At 34.1% G+C, this 19,758-nt stretch overlaps 4 protein-coding genes and 1 long non-coding RNA gene across 7 annotated transcripts in view; 3 read left to right on the forward strand and 2 right to left on the reverse strand.

Moving 5' to 3' along the window:
* The window catches only part of LOC100187239 (cytosolic phospholipase A2), a gene marked incomplete in the record, with an annotated part of 4,821 nt that extends 2,124 nt beyond the window's left edge, over positions 1-2,697 (forward strand). The window contains 7 exon segments of the mRNA XM_002125301.4: positions 308-402; positions 725-843; positions 1,074-1,169; positions 1,324-1,436; positions 1,657-1,867; positions 2,053-2,186; positions 2,273-2,697. Of these exon segments, the coding sequence (XP_002125337.3) occupies positions 308-402; positions 725-843; positions 1,074-1,169; positions 1,324-1,436; positions 1,657-1,867; positions 2,053-2,186; positions 2,273-2,335 (831 nt within the window).
* Positions 2,698-3,053: 356 nt separating this feature from the next.
* LOC100184845 (bifunctional coenzyme A synthase) lies at positions 3,054-7,112 on the forward strand. Its single transcript, XM_002131588.4, has 7 exons — positions 3,054-3,448; positions 3,720-4,015; positions 4,361-4,490; positions 4,748-4,935; positions 5,158-5,654; positions 5,899-6,102; positions 6,328-7,112. Exons 1-7 carry the CDS (start codon positions 3,105-3,107, stop codon positions 6,373-6,375), a joined length of 1,707 nt encoding a protein of 568 aa, XP_002131624.1. The 5' UTR covers positions 3,054-3,104; the 3' UTR covers positions 6,376-7,112.
* An 18-nt stretch (positions 7,113-7,130) lies between these two features.
* Positions 7,131-13,845, reverse strand: LOC100182474. Its single transcript, XM_018813220.2, has 15 exons — positions 13,720-13,845; positions 13,194-13,366; positions 12,805-12,928; positions 12,288-12,450; positions 11,810-11,966; positions 11,566-11,653; positions 11,074-11,289; positions 10,531-10,712; positions 9,914-10,139; positions 9,421-9,632; positions 9,084-9,228; positions 8,773-8,893; positions 8,237-8,480; positions 7,818-7,981; positions 7,131-7,577 (listed from the first exon to the last, which is right to left on the reverse strand). Exons 1-15 carry the CDS (start codon positions 13,796-13,798, stop codon positions 7,436-7,438), a joined length of 2,436 nt encoding a protein of 811 aa, XP_018668765.1. The 5' UTR covers positions 13,799-13,845; the 3' UTR covers positions 7,131-7,435.
* LOC113474524 lies at positions 8,196-13,853 on the forward strand. 2 transcript variants are annotated; one of them, XR_003396192.1, is made up of 6 exons: positions 8,196-8,287; positions 8,440-8,569; positions 8,799-8,896; positions 9,451-9,626; positions 9,945-10,175; positions 13,771-13,853. It is a non-coding gene; the product is annotated as an uncharacterized LOC113474524 (long non-coding RNA). The 2 variants fall into 2 exon arrangements; XR_003396191.1 differs by having other exon boundaries at positions 9,470-9,626.
* A 296-nt stretch (positions 13,854-14,149) lies between these two features.
* LOC100180133 (serine/threonine-protein kinase atg1-like) lies at positions 14,150-18,925 on the reverse strand. 2 transcript variants are annotated; one of them, XM_018813218.2, is made up of 6 exons: positions 18,455-18,922; positions 18,020-18,212; positions 16,486-17,795; positions 16,231-16,299; positions 15,695-15,790; positions 14,150-15,333 (listed from the first exon to the last, which is right to left on the reverse strand). In XM_018813218.2, the coding sequence occupies exons 1-6, from the start codon at positions 18,456-18,458 to the stop codon at positions 14,495-14,497; spliced, it is 2,511 nt and encodes an 836-aa protein (XP_018668763.1). In that variant the 5' UTR covers positions 18,459-18,922; the 3' UTR covers positions 14,150-14,494. The 2 variants fall into 2 exon arrangements, with proteins under 2 accessions (XP_018668763.1, XP_026691674.1); XM_026835873.1 differs by lacking the exon at positions 15,695-15,790 and having other exon boundaries at positions 18,455-18,925.
* Between the last annotated feature and the right edge of the window lie 833 nt (positions 18,926-19,758).

Consider the following 19,758-nt stretch of genomic DNA (forward strand, 5'->3'; position numbering starts at 1 on the left):
AGTCGACTGCAAGTAGTCATCAACAAAATGAAAAAATCCAAAAAAAATAATCACTCACAAAGTAACATACATGGAGACTCGTAAGCTGGCACGAGGTGTTAAACCCGTGTGATAACGACTGTCGTTTTCTTATTGATGCTTGACCATGAGCATCAGGTGTATGAATAGCGATACATCATATGTGTCTGTTTAAAATATGCTCACCTTAAAACTTGACAGTAATCTTTAAGTAAGCGAATACATTATGTCTGGATAACTGTTTGCGTAAATACAACATAATGTTTATAAACTATCCTATATACTGCAGTTAAAGGAAGAAGAAGACAAGGAGAAAGCAGGTGACAACACTGATGGGTTGATGGACTTCTTGTTGTATCCTTATAAACTGTGGAAGGATATTAGGTATAATGGACTTGTTTTATCAACTTTATATACATTTTATTTTATCCTGTCTCACCGTCTGCAATGGGAGTGTTTTTGGTATGAAAACCTTAATCATCATTTTTAGACTTTTATTATCTGGTTGTAACTAACTTTGCCAACTTGAATAGGGGCATATTAGTGGAAAGTATGACAAGTTCACTATCAAATGTTTTTGCTATGTACTTGACTGTAAGCAGTAGATAGTTTTATCAATAATGTAATGCTAATATTCTAATATCGCATTGCTAAACAAATAAAGCAATGTAAATAGGATGTGCATTAAACAATATGTTTATATCAGAGATTACAACATTCTTAATCATCGAAATGCTGTGATCGAACGAACTGGAAAAATGTTAAACTTTGTAAAAAATCTTGGAAATCTTGAGCTACATAGGCTAGGACAAGCAGAAATGAAAGGTGTGTATGTTATGTTGTGTGTTTGAGGATGGACTTTATTTTGTCTTCTCGGTCGTGAAGGTAAGGTTATTATTTAAAAGTGAAAATACTAGTGGTAAAAAATGGGGGGTAATGGCAAAAGACAGTTGTTAAAAGCTTGTTGCTTGGGGAGACAACATAAGTAAAAAATGATTCTATAAAAATCTGTGTTGCAGCTGTCTTGTTATTAATGGTGATTTGTCTATTTGTAGATGTAAGACAAGCTGAGGTGGCCGAGAATTTAAGTACAAACTTTATTGGTGGAACTATTTGTACTGATAATGATGTCATAGATATATGTGATGCAGGTAAAATATGATGTCATTATCAATCATTGTCTAGCTGTAATGTCACAAAAATCCTATTCATATTAATATACATAATCTTTACCACCGTACAAGTAAAACAAACAAAATGTCTTCCATGTTATAAGAAAGTGTTAAAATATTCCCATTACAACAGGCATTGTACAAAACGTATGCACCAATGCTGTTATGGATGATAGAAGAACCCCAGACCTTGTACTCGTAATGGATTTCAATGCTTACGAATCAGATGAGGAATTTGATTACATGGTAAGAAATCAAAGTGTGTTAGTAAAATCTAATAACAATTTAGACCTGTTTAAATTAAAAAGGTGTAAAAATAAAAGAATCTTGTTTTTGGTTTGTATTTTCTGACTATTTGCCTTTCCCTTTCTGCACATTTTTTTTATTTTTCCAAACGTATCAGTAGCTTTGTAACTTATATGTTAAATCCTACATGCTTAATAAGAATAACTATTTTCCACTGTAGCCTTTGTTATTAGCATGGGCAAGATCTGGAATTGATGGTGTGAGATTTCCTCCAGTTAACAGTGAAGCTTTAGCCACCAAGGAACCTCAAGAATTGTTGATATTTGAAAGTGATGGCGATGATTGCCCAACTGTTATGTGGTTTACACTTTGTAATAAGGAGTTTCGTAAATTAAGAAATTATGAACCTAAATCAACTCAGGATCCCCCAGGTAAAACTTTAAACTACACTGTGGTAGGTTAGTTTTATCTTATTATTTAAAGTGTCTGCAACAACACAATTGTAACATAAAAGGGAAACTTGCCATTACGAAGGGGCTGCAAAACGATTATTTGAGTTTGTGTAATATGATTTATTAAATAAATAACCAACTTATTACTGTCATTATTGAAACAGACAGCAGATGGTTCAATGATTTCCCCGTCTTTGGTGAGGGTACTTCATTCAAAACAATCAACTTTTCCAACACACCTTACCAGTTTGATCAACTACGTGAGCTCATGTATTACAACGTCAGTAAGAATATAGATGTGAGTAAGAGTTAGAGCATTGTCATTCACTGTATTTTCAGTCACAGTAAAAGGCTGTATTTCTATGCCTCATTTTTACATTTCAGAAAATAAAGGATCAGATTGTAAAAGCCATTAAAAGAAAGACAAGAAGATTGGCAAACTCTTAATTTGACAAACGATTTATTTTATAAATCATTAATTTTATGTTTTTATATAGGTATTGTTATATTTGTCAATGCACTTGTCATATTTTATATTGTATGATTATAATATAAGTGTGAATCTGTGTGAAGATATAGTATACCCTTTTGTGTGAAGATATAATATACCCTTTGACATTTTATTTTGCTGTAGGCCCACATGTTCCTTTCACAACAATCAACACAAGTGATTCTGTTTGTTAATTTACAAGTTGTAATGAATTATTATGCGTAATATTACCTAACATTCCAGTATTACACGATTCAGTGTGTTTGGAAAAGAACAATTTGCTCTATTCATGAGTATTAAAATGGCTTTTTTATGTCGATCAGAGTCTATTTATATACGGACTCTGATGTCGATCAGTTGTTCGTCCCCGTTTCATAGAAATAATAAAAATTCTCGCCTATATAAAATCAGATTCATAGATCGCAGGATAGCATTTGGTATTTGTCCAAGAGCGGTTAAGATCTACGGTTAGTTCTGTTCTTGCATAACAGAAAGCCTATTTATAGGATGGGTTTACCAATTCGTTAAGGGCTTAACGTTCTTATAAGTAAAATGCTTGTTGTGATTTTGTTATTACCATGTAAAAACACAGAATCAGACCAACTACACTTGTTTAATAGAAGTTTTACGTTAAAAAATCATCAATGTTTAAATACGTGCCTGCAATTAATAATTATCTAGATTTAAACACTTATTAAAATTTTACAGCCATATCCATTACAACCAATGCATCGTTCTGGGATCTTAGTTTTAACCAACCATGTGTCTGTGTTAAGTTATGGAGACACAGTTAAGCGTATTGTAGCTGGAGTTAAAAAGATCGTGGACTCTACTTTATATGTGCATGTAGAGAACACCTGCAATGTCTCTCAAATGAAAGCCTCCAACTTCGAATTTAGCTTGAATACCCACCCTTCCACAAGCAACACACCAAGATCTTTTTCTTCAGATATTTTTCCGTTTATATCAAAGTTTTATGAAGAAGCAGCTTCCCAGTGTGAAGATCTTGATGTAAATATTTTGTTGCATAATATTGGACAGCATTCTGGCAGAAGGAAAACTTTACAAAGGTGATGCAGTACACTGAATAACCAATATACTTATCATACCAACTGGTGACTTATTGAGACAACATCACCTAAGTTTGAATGTCTTGTGTACTTTTTGCTCATGTTTAGTAATAGTGTATAGGAACAAAATTAAATGCAATTACGAAATTTAATGGCTTAATGTTAAGAAAGTTTATTTAACTTTGGTTACCAAACTATTTCTCAATAATTGCTGCGTACAATTCAAATCTGTGTGTACATATATCTTAAGTTTATTGTATATTACTTGCAGGCCAATTCAATGCATTATAACAGACCATGCAGAGAATTCAAATATTGAATCGGAAATTATAAGAAAATTTGTTCTTGGTCAATATGCACTAAATGAAGATAGCAGCAGTGGTTCCACTATTCCAATACTTGGTATTGAAGAACATAGCTTTGTTCATAACAATGTAAAGTCACAATCAACAATGGTTACTGGGAAAGGTAATGTTGTCATTGGAGGAACTTTCGATAAAATTCATTCTGGCCACAAGGTGCTGCTGAGTGAAGCAGCTTTGCTTGCCAACAAGAGGTTACTGATAGGTAAGTTAATTGAGGTATTGGCTACATGGGATGAGAGTAACTTTTCTCCTGAAATATGTTTGCATAGAGCACAAGCATAATGTTAGGGGAGCCTGGGGTTGAAAAAGAAGTGACATCATATGTTATTATGTTTTAGTACCTCAGTTTTAAAACCATAACAGCTTTTATCCTACCTTTAAGTGTATACAGACAAGCAGACTAAAGTGTATAGCATTTATCACATTACAACTTCTGTCTTCTATTAAAAGATAATATAAGCTGTACAGCTTGGTTATTAAACTCGGTAAGAGTTACTAATTGCTATGCACCATCATTTCTAGATGTTAACAAAGTACATTTATCCAGGCGTGACTGACGGTAAAATGTTGGAAAGAAAGACATTACACGAATTGATCCGTGGATGTGAGACTCGTATTTCTTCTGTACAAGCCTTTCTTCTGGATGTTCATGATTTCTGCATTAAAGAGGAAAACAGGTAATTAAACCACGAATTCCATGAAATAAAGGCAAACAGCTATTGTTGCTGCAATTGTTGCAAGATTACTCGCTACTGTGGCAGAAAGATTGATACAATTGCTCCTCCATTGTTTTTAATGGTATATAAACTGAACTGAACTTGAGTTAATTTTGAAAATGTTTATGTTGCAAATTAATATATTTATGCACTATTTTATAATATAAGCTTATATTTGTTCAGCTCAAAAACTATATGTGTATTAAATGTGTTTACAGAGGAATTCCAAACAATCTTCCAATTCTTGAAGTTGTTCCGATTCTTGACCCGATTGGTCCTGCTTCAACGGACCCAGATTTGCAATGCATTGTGGTTAGTAAGGAGACGGAGAGGGGAGGGGTGGTGGTCAATGAGGCGCGAAGGAAAAATAATTTAAATGATCTCTATGTTCATGTGATAGGGGAAGGTAGGTAGAGGGTGTTAATTAGTAATATGTGTTGTGAATAATTAAATATTATATTATGTAATATTAGTAATGTTTGAAATGTGGTAGCTCTGGTTAAAATATTGGTTAGAATTATACTGTATGAAATGTTGACATTGCTCTCACCAGATATAGAAGGCTGTTGTTTTCCTACCTGTCAAGGGCTATGGAATATATTTCATATTTTGATGACGTTAATTATAGGTTTATTAATTGGTGATGAATCCTCTTCTCCAACCAAAGAGACAAAGTTGAGTTCATCAACGCTAAGATACAAGTCCCTTGGAACGCTTCGAAAGTCTCCCAACATGCGGACATTATCGCATCCTCCTGGAGCATACGTGATCGGACTCACTGGAGGAATTGCATCCGGAAAATCATCTATTGCCAAACGACTTCAAAACCTCGGAGCAGTTGTGGTTGATTGTGATAAACTCGGACACCTGGCTTACTCCCCCGGAACAAAAACTTTTAAAAAAGTTGTTGAAAACTTTGGTTCTGAAGTTGTCAGTGAATCCGGTGAAATTGATCGGAAAATTCTCGGGACTAAAATTTTTGGGGTCGACTCAAAGAATCGTGACCTCCTTAACTCCATCGTGTGGCCGGAGATTGAGCGGTTAGCCAGGCTTAAAATATTGGAGGCTACTTCAGAAAGAAAAGAGAAAGTTATTTGCGTGTTAGATGCCGCAGTGCTGTTGGAGGTAAGGGTGTAATGTTTGGGATGCCTGACTTTAAGTTATGTTCGATATTTGCTGAACACTGAATTTTTAATTTAAAACACTGCTGTTTAGCACAGTTGTGGATACTGGAGTCCTGAAGATGACGATGCTTATCACCAAAGATAAGAAACACTGTATACTACAGTTTAGAAACACTGATTTTGAACCCATTTTTTAATTTCTGTTTTTTAACCCAATTTTTTAAAATTTGATTGTCACGCAATAGGCAGGTTGGGACAACTTTTGCCACGAGGTTTGGGTTTCGGTGGTAACTCGTGATGAAGCAATTAAACGGGTAGTGGAGCGTGACGGACGTACGATCGCTGACACAGAACGAAGGATCCAATCACAACTCAGTAACAAGGAACGTGTAGAAAAAGCTAACGTTGTGCTTTCTACGATGTGGGAGACTTCTGCCACACAGGCACAGGTAGCATAAGTTAATTAAGTTTGATGTATGTTGGTGAATGGGGTGGCCTGTAGCTGTGGGGCAGAGTTTTTATTTGTTTTTGTGGTAAAATTTTGAACTAAAATGCACATTGGTTAAAAGATACGCTGGGAATGATGTTGATAAATTTCATAAAATATTTACTAGTATAGTTGTAGATAGATTAAAAAAATTAAGTTAAAAAACAATTTTTTCCGTAAAATGTAGGTTGAAAAAGCATGGAGTTTTCTTGTTGAAAGAATGCAAGAAGTTTAAAAGATGAAGCCGTTCATATTTGGTTGTTGTGAGTGGTTTGCTCATTTTCTCTTCAAATGTTAATCTATGCAGTTAATTTATATACACAGTGGACAATTTATTGCTTATTTGAATTCATTGCAAGTTTGATATGATTGTAGAACAGTATATACTGTTTGATGATATAGTACTTGTGTTATACCAAAGGTTCCTTAACTTTTTAACTTTGTTGGTATTTACAATTATAGATGCCAAATTTTTCAAAACTAAGGCAGGGATAATTAGACACACATTCCTTTGAACCAAATTTGGCTATAATTGTTACTGATTAATGTAGCGCAGAAAACTTTTAGGGATTGCATGTCTACCCCACCACCCTGGCTTTGGCTCGTCAACAGCATTCACAACTTATTTTTTTACACAGGAAAGCAAATTAAACCATAACTCTTTAAACAGTTTGTCATCTGTCATACCAGCGTTATATACCTTTCAAAAGACCTCAAGTTTAGGAATCACTTAGTTATACCATGTATGATACATGATGTTTAGTACCATAGTAAGTGTAAGACGAAATCGTTGCATTAAAGACTAGCTCAGTATCGTTAATGAACTGCTAACTTATTTTTGTTACTTGATTAACTTGTGCTTTTAACATGCCTAATTGTTCATAATATGCAAATTAATTTAAAATTATTTTTGTTTCACAATTTGGTAATTAAGTGCAATTGTTGTTTAATAAAGAGTATCTTGTAAAGAGATTTGTCCTCTGGTTGCTAGGTTTACATATCTGGTTTATTACATGACTATATATTAACAAAAGGTTCAACTTAAGATTAAAAAAAAACTATAAAATATATGTTTTATTTTTAACAAAATATACAAAAATACCTTTATTTAACCGCATAAAAATAAAAAAACTATAAAAAGTATTTTATTTTTAACAAAATATACAAAAATAATTTTTTTAACTGCATAAAAAATATAAGTGCTTTGTATATGAAATAGGGGATTGTATAAAAAGTAAACATGCAACAACATACACTGCAAGGCCAACCATAACTTTGGTGGGTATGTTTTAACCTTACAATCCACTCACAACAACATCCATAGCATTTGGTGATAATCGTAATTCTGTTGTAGTCACCCCTTCAAAAGTGGGGTTGTACCCACTATATGTCACCCACTTGTCGTCACTCACCCCTTTAGTATGTTTACCACTGAACCTGGGTTTTAAATTAATTTTTGAATTTTTACAAACCAAATATATTTGCGGTTTTTAATTAAAAATTCAAAAAAAATTAACAAAAACAAAGTATACCCAAAATAATACCCAAATATTCATCTTACAAACAAAGCATTGGTATTTTTTGGAAAGTATAAAAATTAAAATGTAGATCCGTTATAAAATTTCCAAAGCTAACACTTAAAATGCACATTCCAAATATTTTCACCAACAACCTTACCTTTTCACTCCTTCTTCATCAATATGTACACCGGTAATTATCCCCTGATGATACCTCACTCCACCCTCGTTGTTACCCTCAGTACCCGCATACGACCCCTGTTGGAACACTACTATCGACCCCACAGCAATATCATCAACAGGCTCAATATCTAGCGCAACATCCTAAAAAAAGATTAAACTTATAACTATATTTCAAATATGAATGAATGTAACTTATTTATTCTTGTTTAATAGCTTAACAATAGTCTTACACATTGGTAGTTGTAACACGTTTTCCGTACTTATTTTATTTTGAATTCTTCTTAGAGGTGGTTGAAATCTTTCTAAATGTGTTTTCGCAGATACAGGTTAACATCAATTTAATTTACAGTCCATTCACGATTCATGCTCATTTTCACCCTTATTCATGTTGCTTACCTTATAAGATTGGACTCTTTCACTTGGATCATTGTCATCCCAGTTAACTGTGTAAGTCATTGTACTATGATCAAATGATTCCACCGTAGCTTTATAATACGCCCAATTCTGGTGCAAGCAAATCACATGATCACCACACTTGGGTGCTCGGTTACGCTCCGGTGATCCTTTTGTTGCTAACACTTGGTTTTGTGATGTCATAGATGGATTTGTTGATAAAGAAATCCGATCCTGGATTGCTTTTCTGGAATATTGGTCATTAAGATCATTATTATAAGACAATGATAAAAATGGAAATGTCACTTTGATCTGTTATTGCTCTACCAAAATAGGGTAAGAAAAAATGTTTTTAATCCTAACATTCTGTTGTTGGTAATGGTGATTGTCAACGTAATAATGCCTGAAGAACATTTATTTAAATTTAGGAAAAAAAATATTCACAACAGATATTTACATGGCCAACCAAATATTTTATTCAATTTATTAAATTTTTAAACCATTTTCATTTTCTCTACTATTGAATATTGTCAACTCACGATATTTCCAATATCTTTACTTCCAGTTCCCCAGCAGAAGTTACAGATTGTAAATCCACTGTTGGAATTCCTTCATCCACGATGTTACCAATCACGCCTTCCTTCCAATCATCTCCAGTACCTGGTAAGTGTTTTAAGTAATTTGTAATTTAAGTAATTTGTAAAAATAATAGAACTGTTTTACTACTCTCATACTTTCAAAATAAGCCTTAAATCTAATGTCAAAAATATTGTGTTTTTTTCTAAAAAACTAAGACTTGTATTTTTAAGATTTAGTATGTGCAAACTGTTGTTTTGTTATTAAAACTTACCAACAATAACAGCTACTACAGGTTTCTTCAGTGATTTTACAGCAAATTGAATTTCCATTCTACAATTATCACTGTTAGCATATTCAGTGCTAATGCAAACCACAGCCACCTTGCATTCTTTGAGCGCAGTAGCAATTTGATCAAACTAAAACCAAGACTTGTTAAAAATACTATAAATTTTATCATAAACATTACAAGTTATGATGATCAAATTATCTTTATTTGGTTGTTTTAATTGTCTGTCATAGATTAAAAATTACTTAAAAAGTTGGGGCCGCAAAAACACAACAGTAGTCAGTGCCTCAATAAATATGATACGTTAATCTATTCATCCTACCATTCCCATCCCTTCATTTGCGCTCTCAAGCCTCTCTACATCGATCCAGGATGCGATTCCAAGTTCCTCCGAGATCTTCTTCACGATCAATCTAGGATCCGACCATTCTCCTCCCTGGTAAGAGGAAACTTGTTTCTTCTGATGAGCATCATGGGAGTTGTTCCAGCAGTAACTGAAGAAAATGTCAGCTGTACCGGAGATCACAGGTTTGCCTGCGATATATTTTGGAATAAGATTTAATATTTTTTCTCTTCGAATTGAAGCAACAAAGTTTATATAGTATGATATTCTTTTAACAAAAGGCAAAGAATTAACAGCAAAATTACAGTTGTTAAAACATGCTAAAGATAAAGGTTTTATGCCAGTCCTTTTTACCCCTTGTATTTTTCTACTCCTAATTATAAAACTACCAACTCAAAGAGCAATGCAAAATCTTGTAGCCACAAATTAAGTTTAACATAGTATATGAACAAACAACAAATCACTATCAAACCTGTAACTCCAACTCCTTGTTCTGAATAAAGATCCATCACTCCTGCTCCTGTTGCTGGATGACTCACATCTTTGATCTTGATACCTGGGATCTTACTCTTGATGCTACGTGCCAGCTCTGTCATCTTATAAGACTCAACTTCTTTGTTCTGGAAATGGATATAAAGCTCGCCTGCGATCAGAAGCCCAACTACTGTCATCTGCCACTCAAATGAACCAGATCCTACCTTGTATGGGGTTGAAAGCAAGGATTAAAAAAAGAGGTAACGAATCAACTCTGGCTTAAATCTATGGTTCCATGGCGTGCGGCATTGTAGGATCTCTTTAAGTCAGAATAGAGAATAAAATTTTAAAGCAAATGGTTTAATATGGTGAATTACATCACTTCATGTTTTTACTTCAAGTAAACAATAAAGACAAGAATATTGAAGTAAAACAGTACTAAAGTTTGCACATTGCTAAAAACTTTCATGTCAATCTACATTATGTTATATTTATATTATTCGATTCGAATAGTCCTTTAGCGAAACTTGATTTTATTAAAAAACAATAAATAGCCATACATACTATAAAACTTTATTAGATTTATGCCGGTAAACTTTTATGTTATCTACTTACCACAAGAGGAATAACTGGTAGTTTCATTGTTTTCTTTGCGTATTGAAACTCCATCCTACATCGATCATTGCTTGCGTATTCGTCACTTAAACAAGCGATGAATACTTTTACTCGCTTGAGGGCGCCAACAATCTCCAACAATGAGTTGTCGGTTTCTTCCTCCATTGTGAAAACACTGACACCTAGCGGAAGAAGTAATATTAAGAATCAAGCTTTTTTGCAAAAAAAATATTTAAAGTAATGTGTAGATGTAAAATAGCAATCTTAGTTTACCATGGAAATACAGCTACATAACTTGTTTGTGAAACTCATTCCTAATGTATGGTATTTTATGAAAACACCATGTTAGTGACTATGTGTTACAGCTATACAGACCACAAGCTTTAAAATAGCCACCATTTCAATTGTTTGGGTCTTCAAATGAAATGGATCTTCCCTTTTTTCTAAAAAGTAATTTAAATGTACGTTTACAAAATGTTGGGTTTACTGGCAAGAGGAGTATTTCATAAAGATTTGCAAGTAATACACTGCCTAACATCTTACCCATTTTTTTTAATTGCTCCACAATATTCCGTGGATCCACCATAATATCCAACACAGCTTCTCTGTAACTTGGTGGTTGGTCCATCTCATTATTCTGTATGGCTGAGGGACAATTTATTTTTGCGTACGACACAAAAACATCGATAGAATCTTCTATTTGGTTCGCAACCTTTTTCTTGACTTGAGTTTTTGCAGGTTTCGATTGAGCAGTAGGACCTATTATGAAAAATCAAGTGATTACTCTTAGTGCATGCTTTATAAAGTCAGCTGTTAAGTCAATACCGTCAAATTCAATACCACTGCTTGTGGAATTATTTAAATTTCCGTAGGTGGGAACTTGACTGACTTTTCCACAGTTGCTACTTCCATGCCCACAGTCGCCCCAGTGTGTGGATAAACATAAACTTTATGTTACCTAATTAATGTTTGTTTCAACCAATTCCAACAACACTAACCACAATGAGGTTTGAACCTGGGCACCTTAATACTCACCAGAATCAATCGAGGAGAGAATATCAAAAACATTTGGAGGCATTCGGAAATCTTCAATCGAATATCCAATGAATTGGAAACTGTAATCCTGTGTGAGAAAATGGAATCTATTTCTAAAGGTCTTAGTCATTTTATAAACAATTTTTTTTTATTGGATTTTGCCCAAGCAAAAAAAAAAAAACATTTTAAGAAGCAAAAATTGACCCCGTTTATGTCATATGTTTTGTTATGATATCATAATCACCTTGAATGTCACCCATTTTCCATCTTTCTCTCCTCTTGTGTGATGGCCATCATACAATGTATTTCCATCTTGATCCTTGTATATTCTCTCTATCTCCCCCTGGTGCCAGCGTAGACCACCACTTCTTGTTACTCCATGAACTTCACTTTGTTTGTATCTTGGAATATGATATTTATGTATCTATGAAAGTATAATCAGGTTCGGAAGATAATATTTAAATGTTGGACAACAAATCAAGAGTAGTTATATGAATCAGGCCATGGTTTGATAAATAAAAACTGCATTAAAGTAAAAAGTTATACCTAACGCTATAGATTACAATAAAAAAATCACCTTAAAAGTTTCATACGCTGTAACTTACAAAGAGGCGCAAGTTGTTGAAACGGAACACCCATGTTATAACACCTTTCATTGTCCCAACATGCGGGGATAAATAAGCTATATTCGCATACACATTTATACAAGTGTTTCTTCTTACTTTCCTTGGTGGAAAAGAACTTTCGATCCAACCCCAACTTGGTCATTAGAAGGAACTTTATCAATAGCGAGATTAAAATAGTCGATCACCCGACCTGTTGGATCTTGATCATCCCATTCAATCGTGTACTTCAGTGAATTGGGGTTGAAGCTTATTATGGTGGCTGGTGGTGGAAATGTAAAATGTGGAACATGGGATTTTAGGTAATGTTTTTATGTTAAAAGTATTCAAGGGGGAAAATAAATATATTTATTGTAATTAAAAATTATAAAACTGCAGCACAGCATCCTATATTAGAAAACTTGGGATGTATGTCACAGTTGGCTTATTATCGCACCTTTTAGGCATACTAAAAATAAAAATATGCAAAATTTATCTTTTTATTATAAAGACGGTTTTGTTGCAATATTCTATTTATTCGTATTCTCATTCCTTACTCTTCGCTACCAATTTATTTGAAGAGACAAATGAAGATATTATTTTTATAGTTTACAGAATTATATATTAGAGATCTAACCTGTGAAGTATTGCCATTTGCTTTGTCCCCACATAGCCACCACATGATCACCAGCTACAGGACGATTTCCATTCACCTCAATATGTTTAATGTTATTCTTATCACCCACTGGTTTTGCATGTTCCTAACAAGATGTACAGTAATAAAATCTAAACCTTTTTTAGAAATCTAATATATGACTGCATAGCCTACCAGAAATAAAATGTTCATATTTTAGGTTCATACTTAGGTGGTCGTTTATACAAAGCTTCTTCTTTACATTAACAACAACCATAAATGAGGTTGACACAGCATGTTTAAATCAAATTTATGGGAACAGCAAAAATCGAAAATAGGTAATATTGTAAAAATAACCATATCATTTGATTCTGTACTAGGGAAACTCCTACCTGATTTAAACTGTCAAGACCCTCAGTTACTTCAACACCCAGGGTTAACTGGTCAATCTTTTTCTTAAGTTTTACCACCTCTTCAAGTAATTGTTTGTTTTCTTTCTTCAACTTTTCGATTTCTTTTGCTTGAACTTCTAGCTCTAGTTCTTGGTCGCCATCTTCGCTCCACGCTGTTTGTGATGTAATAATAGTGAAATATTATGTTGCTTAGATAATGATATACATAGCTAATTATTTTGTATGAATGATTGTGGTATACACCATTTGTGTATAATATAGCTATGTTTTATAAAGCTCAGATAATTACGATATACATAGCTATTTATTTTGTTTTATAAATAATCCTGATATACACTTTTTGCGACTAATACAGCGAATTTTTATGTAGCCTAACCATGGTATACATAAATGAAGTTGTGTACATGAACCAAGCTATGCTCATACCCATCATCTTTATTCTACTTTTGCATTAAACTATCATAAAGTATGTAATATCATTGTATTAATTATAAAAAAAACTTACTTAAAGATTTCATGCTACCATCACTCGGAAACCTAACTACATTAACTTTAGGTTTGGTTGTTGAAGATGATGAACCCATGGTTGCTTCCAATGCTGTTGTACTGATATCCCAATCTACCACTGAGCCGTATTAAAAGGTTTGTTTACCCAAAGATACAAAGGAAGCCTATTGTGTGATTTATAATACTTTCATATTGTTTGCCAATGGTAGAGACACTCTTTTGTTTTGTCATGTTTTGTTGGTTTATTATTACCTTTTCAAGGACAGAAAATATGAAAAGTTACATAATACAATTAAATAATATACAAGAAACATAACAAAAAATAATTGTATTTTATGTTAGAAAGCATGCCTCTTCAATTACATAACCAGCAAATACTCAACTAAATAATGTAGCACACAGGAAAGGTGCAGTGTACCGATTGCATGCTCTCTTTCCTGTGTTATTTCCGCATACTCATTCATTACTAAATATACTTGATTAACAATGCTACAATACCTTCATTACTTCAATATGTAGGCGTGTGAATCACGTGTTAAAGTACATTATACATTTAAAATTAAAGCACAATGGTTTAAATAATTGATAATATAAATGTCTTTTTAAAGTCCAAGTGTATTGTTTCATTGGATTTTGTTCATTTACTTCATTGGTTTTTAAGCAATGTGAATTTTTAAAATACAGATTTTTGTGAACGAAACTTTGAAAAAAGACTACATACCATATTACTGTGCCTTTTAAAGTGGGTCAAATGTCTTACAGTATCCCATAAATTAGCTTTCACCCATCGCCCTCATTTTATCTTCAAGTTGTGTCATGCACCTCTTGGTGTGTTCTTTATTTCTAACTTTCTCTTCATTAGAATCCCAGTCTATTGCCTGATCCATATACTCTGTTGCTTTTTTGTAGTACTCTAATGCTGCCTGATAATTTCCCAAGTTGTCCTGGTTATTTGCAAGATTATGCATGGAATACCCAACCACGTAATATTTTCTGTATGAATCCGGGTATGCATCCTTCATTATCTGGACAGAACGCTTATTATAATGACTTGCTTTTTTGTAATCTCCTCTCCCCGAGTAACAGCATGCAAGGTAGTAATACCCTGATGATAAACTCTCTGCCAGTCCACGATGCATTTTGAACTCCCCGTTGACCTTTTGCAACATCGAGCGAAAAAATTCAATGTTTCCGTCTCTCCCCACCGTTCCTCCAGTTCCTTGCTTATCATTTTGCTTCATCCCCGTAAAACAACTCATGATTCCTTTGAAGTTAATCCTCGTACCTACTGTGCCGGCTGCTTCAACGTAAACATCAACTGCTGCTTTGTACAGAAACATTGCTCTGGATTCCATTGCTTTACTCCTATACAGCTCCCCCATCTGGTATAACCTATCCCCAAACATAGAGTTCTTTGGTAATCTTTTAATCTGCTCCAATGCTTGCTCAAACAACTTATTGGCATCTGGATGCATTAGTTTGGAATGACACAATACGACACGGAAAGTAACACAGAGTTGTTCATAGGGTTCACCCTTCACTACTTTGTATTGATTTAGTAGTTTAATTGCTTCTTCATACTTCCCATCATTTATATTTTTAGATGCATCATCTGGAAATTTAAAAAAAATATATTTATTCATTATAAAGGATTGGTTTGGAAGAATAAAGCAATTTTATTGGAGTTAAAATGTCATTCAGCACCATATGTGGTGGCTTAATACACTTTATTATTTGAAGTTAGTTAATAATTAATATGTATGCAACTGTAAGTAAAAGTTTGTAATATATCTGCATGAGTTTTAACTTAGACAAACCATTGTGATTAATTTGGGGGGTTTTTAATTTTTAAGTGTGCGACTGACACAAAGACACAAGCCGCCAATGGTAGCGGCGAAACGCCATGAACCAGTATCCCCTCTGTTACAGGTAGGTTAAGAACTATTGCTACATGATCTTGTACCAATACCTACCAAGCAACAACAGATTATGGGTGTTCATGCCCATTCCAAACTGATCAGTTCGTATACTAGTGCTCTCACTTATATCCAAACTGGGACTTACTGGTGCTGTGTAAAACAGAACGTATTAGTATGCTGTGGTTTGCAGTTTATATGCTGTTGCTACCAGGAGTCCTATTAGGTTCAATGGAGCTCCTTCAGCAATTTATTATTTTGGTGATTAACATTTGTAAGTCATATTCAAGTCACTTTTACCACATGATATTTCTGATAAAGGTGAAACTTGGTCAGCCTTAGTAATAACTTCTGGTAGATTTAATATCTTGTTATATTTATACTTCTCTACTTGACACAAATTGGGTTCAAGGTTCATCATATCCTGTGGTTAACAAGTAACTTTGTGTTTTGCCTTTAGCTTAATAGATACAGTTAAACCTAGCAACTAGCATGAGGTAAATGTTGAATAAACACACCATGCATGTGACCTTGTGTAGTACAGTGAGCATGGTCTTGTGGGTAAACATGAAAGTAGCCTAATAGTTTTGTACCTTGTATAGCTGTTGGGCTTTGCAGCATAGTGCTGGGATGAGTGTCTAGATTTGTCGAGCGACCAATATCTGAAAAACATTAATCATGTAATGCTGTGATAAGTTTTGCAAATCTGATTCTGATCTGGTTCTCATAGAGTTTTTGTGAAAAAGCATGAAGAAAGGATCTAGTGCTACGAAACAGACAAAAATTAAGTCCAACCAATTGTACAATAATAATAAATTGGCAAACTAATATAACAAACTATTAATTACTTGATGTAAACTCTTTGTTTATTATCTTTGAGTTTCCTGACATCTTCGTTAATTCATGGCCCATGTATGCTTGATCTCCAAATGCTTCGTGTTCTGTTTTGTATTGCTGTGAAAATAAAGGTTCCTGGAACTGCAGGGGTGGATCTGAAAACTCTACTTTTGTTTTTCTTAGTTGGTCACTCTGGACATCAGGTTTTCTTTCACTGCTCAACTCCTTTCGCTCATCAATATTTAGTGTACTCTTGTTCTCTTTCTCGGCTTGTTCTTCAGGTTTTGGTGCATTCACGTATAATGGCTTTGGTGCAGTGTCTTCATAAGCATCGAATGGTTTAGAGTGTTCAGTTGTCCCTCCAGTTACTTTCAAGTCATTTTTTGGGCTTTCAATTAAACTTTGAGATTCAACAGATGAATAAGCTGGTGGTAACGTGGATGCATTTATTGGATTTTCCGCCTTAATAAATTCAGACAGTTTTCTGTCTTTTGTCGGCATTGGTGTTATCAATTTAACATGCAGCTTTCTTACAATATTCAACGCCTCATTGGCAAGCTCATACCCCATGTTATCATCACCAGACATGAAAGTTTGCTCCAGTATCTCTCTAACATCGAATATTTGAGGTCTGTTTTTTTCTTCATGTCCCCAACACCTTCTCATAACTTTGTCCAAGCAGTCAGATATTTCACGATCACGAGGTTGAAGCAATTTCTCTCTTTCTAGTTCAGGTCGCTGTTTATTTTTCACAGCATTCCTAATATGTTCTTCCTCTTGAATGTGACTAAAAGGGGGTTTTCCACTCAAAATCTGGTATAAAATCATTCCATAGCTGTAGACATCTTGACATTTATTTCTTTTAAATGGGTTTTCTAAAAATTCTGGTGCACAGTAACAAATTGTGTAAGCTCCTTTTTCGTTTTTATGTGTTTGTTTTGAAGATGTTGATGCTTTTTTCTTTGTTGTGTGAGCCTCAATTACTGTTGTGCCAAAATCAATAAGTTTTGCATGCAATGTATTGTCTAATAACACATTAGACGGCTTCATATCACCGTGGACCATTCGCTTTTTCTTGTCAAATGCATGTAAGAAGCACAAGGCACTGGCGATGTCAATTGCAATTCTTATTTTAAGTTGCATGGAAATTTGAATAGGATCTTGCATGGCTGGGTTTGTTTTATCCAGCAAACTGTGCAAGTTCCCAACTTGATGGTAATCCAGAATGACACCCAGATAATTATTCCATATAGTTAAGCCATGCATGCGTACAATGTTATAATGATTCAGTGACTGGAGTGCCTGTATCTCCATTGGTAACCTGTGATTAATAATAGAATTTATAAAAGCCTATTAGCTTAACAGGATAACGTAGTGTAAACAAATACAGATCAGAAACAACACTGTGGTTACAAGATCCAAACATCTTAGTTTATGTCAGAATTAACTAATTATTCATGTCATGCTACAATAATGGAAAGTGTTTGAATCATAGGACCAGTATTTTATTTACACACACAAAATTTAAATAAAAATGCAATTTACTTCTGAATCCATTTTTCAGGGGAAAAATTTTTAGTTGCAGATTCATCGTCAAGACACTTGATTGCTACAACCCCAAGTTTTTTGTGAAATGCACGAACTACTACTCCAAAACCACCAGCCCCTAATGGATTATTGAAATCAAACTCAGACAAATAAATTTCATCTGAATTGTAGAAACGATCACTTGGAACTGCTGCGAAAAGAAACATAAAATCAAAATGAATGCACGGAATAAGAGGGTAAGATATGCTTCTAATCTTTAATTAAAATAGTTAGTCTTCCATTTTAACTACTGTGTTTGTGAACATGAACTATACTAAAACATACAAAAAAATTAACACTGCAAAAAAGCCTACCAAAAAAAATATCTATATCTTTAATTTTTGAAAACACATATACAGTAGTTTCAACTAAATTAGTGTACTTACTACTTACCCATTTTTTTGACGAGCAATTATATTCAGCAATATTTCAGATAAATTTAAACAAATCTGAGAGTTTAGAAGGCAAATACAAACTGTTGTTCCATATAATATAAATAAAAGTATAAATTTTTAACTGTCAGACACATAGCGCTTAAGGTCTTACGCCAGACGATACATATTAGGTAAGTATAAGGAAGAAGATTATAATTAAACAAGCCAAGATGAAGGGTATTTCCCGTAAACTGGCCAAAGGTGGTTTCCCATTAACTTTTAGAAGTGTTTCCAGATTCCGTTTTTATACGATATCATTATACATTTCCCAAAGTACACCAATACTCAATCGTATTTAGCATATTTTGATCAAGTATATTAATTATATATGCGCTTACAAGGTATTCGCAGCGAAACTACTGCGGCTTGTTTAAAATAGTAAACTCTTTTAGGCTGTTTAAAAACTTTAAATTGATGTATTAATGTAATAATAATAATCACAACAGTTGGTATGCAACGGGGTTTGTGACATTGGTTGCGAAGCCAAGAAATTTACAGATGAGAGAGTCCACTCGTAAACTCATTATATAACGAGTTTGCGAGTGGCCTCTCTCATCTGTGCTAGTAGTGTTTAAACAGGGACTTTCCCATTGCAAGGATTTCGGTATCGCTAATGACAGGTCACGTGATAAAATGTTTTCGTTTCTTTTGAGGCACAAATGGGTGAGATCCGATAACCAGTGGAATCGGGTCCTACTAAAACACGCCCGGCGGGGCCCGGTGGGGCCCGGTGAAAAAAAAAATACTAAAACACGCCCGGTGCGGGGCCCGGTGGGGCCCGGTGGGGCCCGGTAGGGACCCGGTGGTCACGGTAATGCTAAAACACGCCCGGTGGGGGGCCCGGTGAGTAGTTCGTACAAAGGGAGCTTTCCCTATGCAAGATCCACCAAACTGTGTGTGTATAAAGATGTTTAGCTGAGTGAGACCCTAAGTTGAGGTTTTTAAATATAAACTTTGATTATGTACGACGTTTGTTTCGTTGGGGACACTTACATAATGAACTGTATTTTTATCAAACGTTTGTTATTTATTTTTTGTTAATATAGGCAGTGGGGGAAAATGGGACACATGTTCATTCTATTTTCTCGTCCCATTTGATAGTATACAAAGAACGTTCAAAGAAATATAAAACCATATCCTCACAAATCCCATAGGGCATAGACCGTTGTTAATTGTTTAAAACACAATCAGGATATTTGAATGCTATAAATGCTAAAAGTGTCCTACGGTACGTTACGGCACAGTACTATACAGACACATGTA

This window comes from Ciona intestinalis, chromosome 9 (assembly GCF_000224145.3).
Source record: "Ciona intestinalis chromosome 9, KH, whole genome shotgun sequence".
NCBI lineage: Eukaryota > Metazoa > Chordata > Ascidiacea > Phlebobranchia > Cionidae > Ciona > Ciona intestinalis.

Coding starts and splice junctions, on each gene's coding strand:
- LOC100182474 (XM_018813220.2), bottom strand. CDS start 13,798: ATGGGTTCATCATCTTCAACAACCAAACCTAAAGTTAATGTAGTTAGG. Junction 9,633..9,913: donor ACAAGGAGTTGGAGTTACAG/GTTTGATAGTGA, acceptor AATATATCGCAG/GCAAACCTGTGATCTCCGGT. Junction 7,982..8,236: donor AAAGAGTCCAATCTTATAAG/GTAAGCAACATG, acceptor ATCTTTTTTTAG/GATGTTGCGCTAGATATTGA.
- LOC100180133 (XM_018813218.2), bottom strand. Junction 17,796..18,019: donor CCTGAAAAATGGATTCAGAA/GTAAATTGCATT, acceptor TATTAATCACAG/GTTACCAATGGAGATACAGG. Junction 15,791..16,230: donor AAGCCCAACAGCTATACAAG/GTACAAAACTAT, acceptor TGTTTTACACAG/CACCAGTAAGTCCCAGTTTG.
- LOC100184845 (XM_002131588.4), top strand. CDS start 3,105: ATGCATCGTTCTGGGATCTTAGTTTTAACCAACCATGTGTCTGTGTTA. Junction 4,491..4,747: donor TGCATTAAAGAGGAAAACAG/GTAATTAAACCA, acceptor ATGTGTTTACAG/AGGAATTCCAAACAATCTTC. Junction 5,655..5,898: donor ATGCCGCAGTGCTGTTGGAG/GTAAGGGTGTAA, acceptor GTCACGCAATAG/GCAGGTTGGGACAACTTTTG.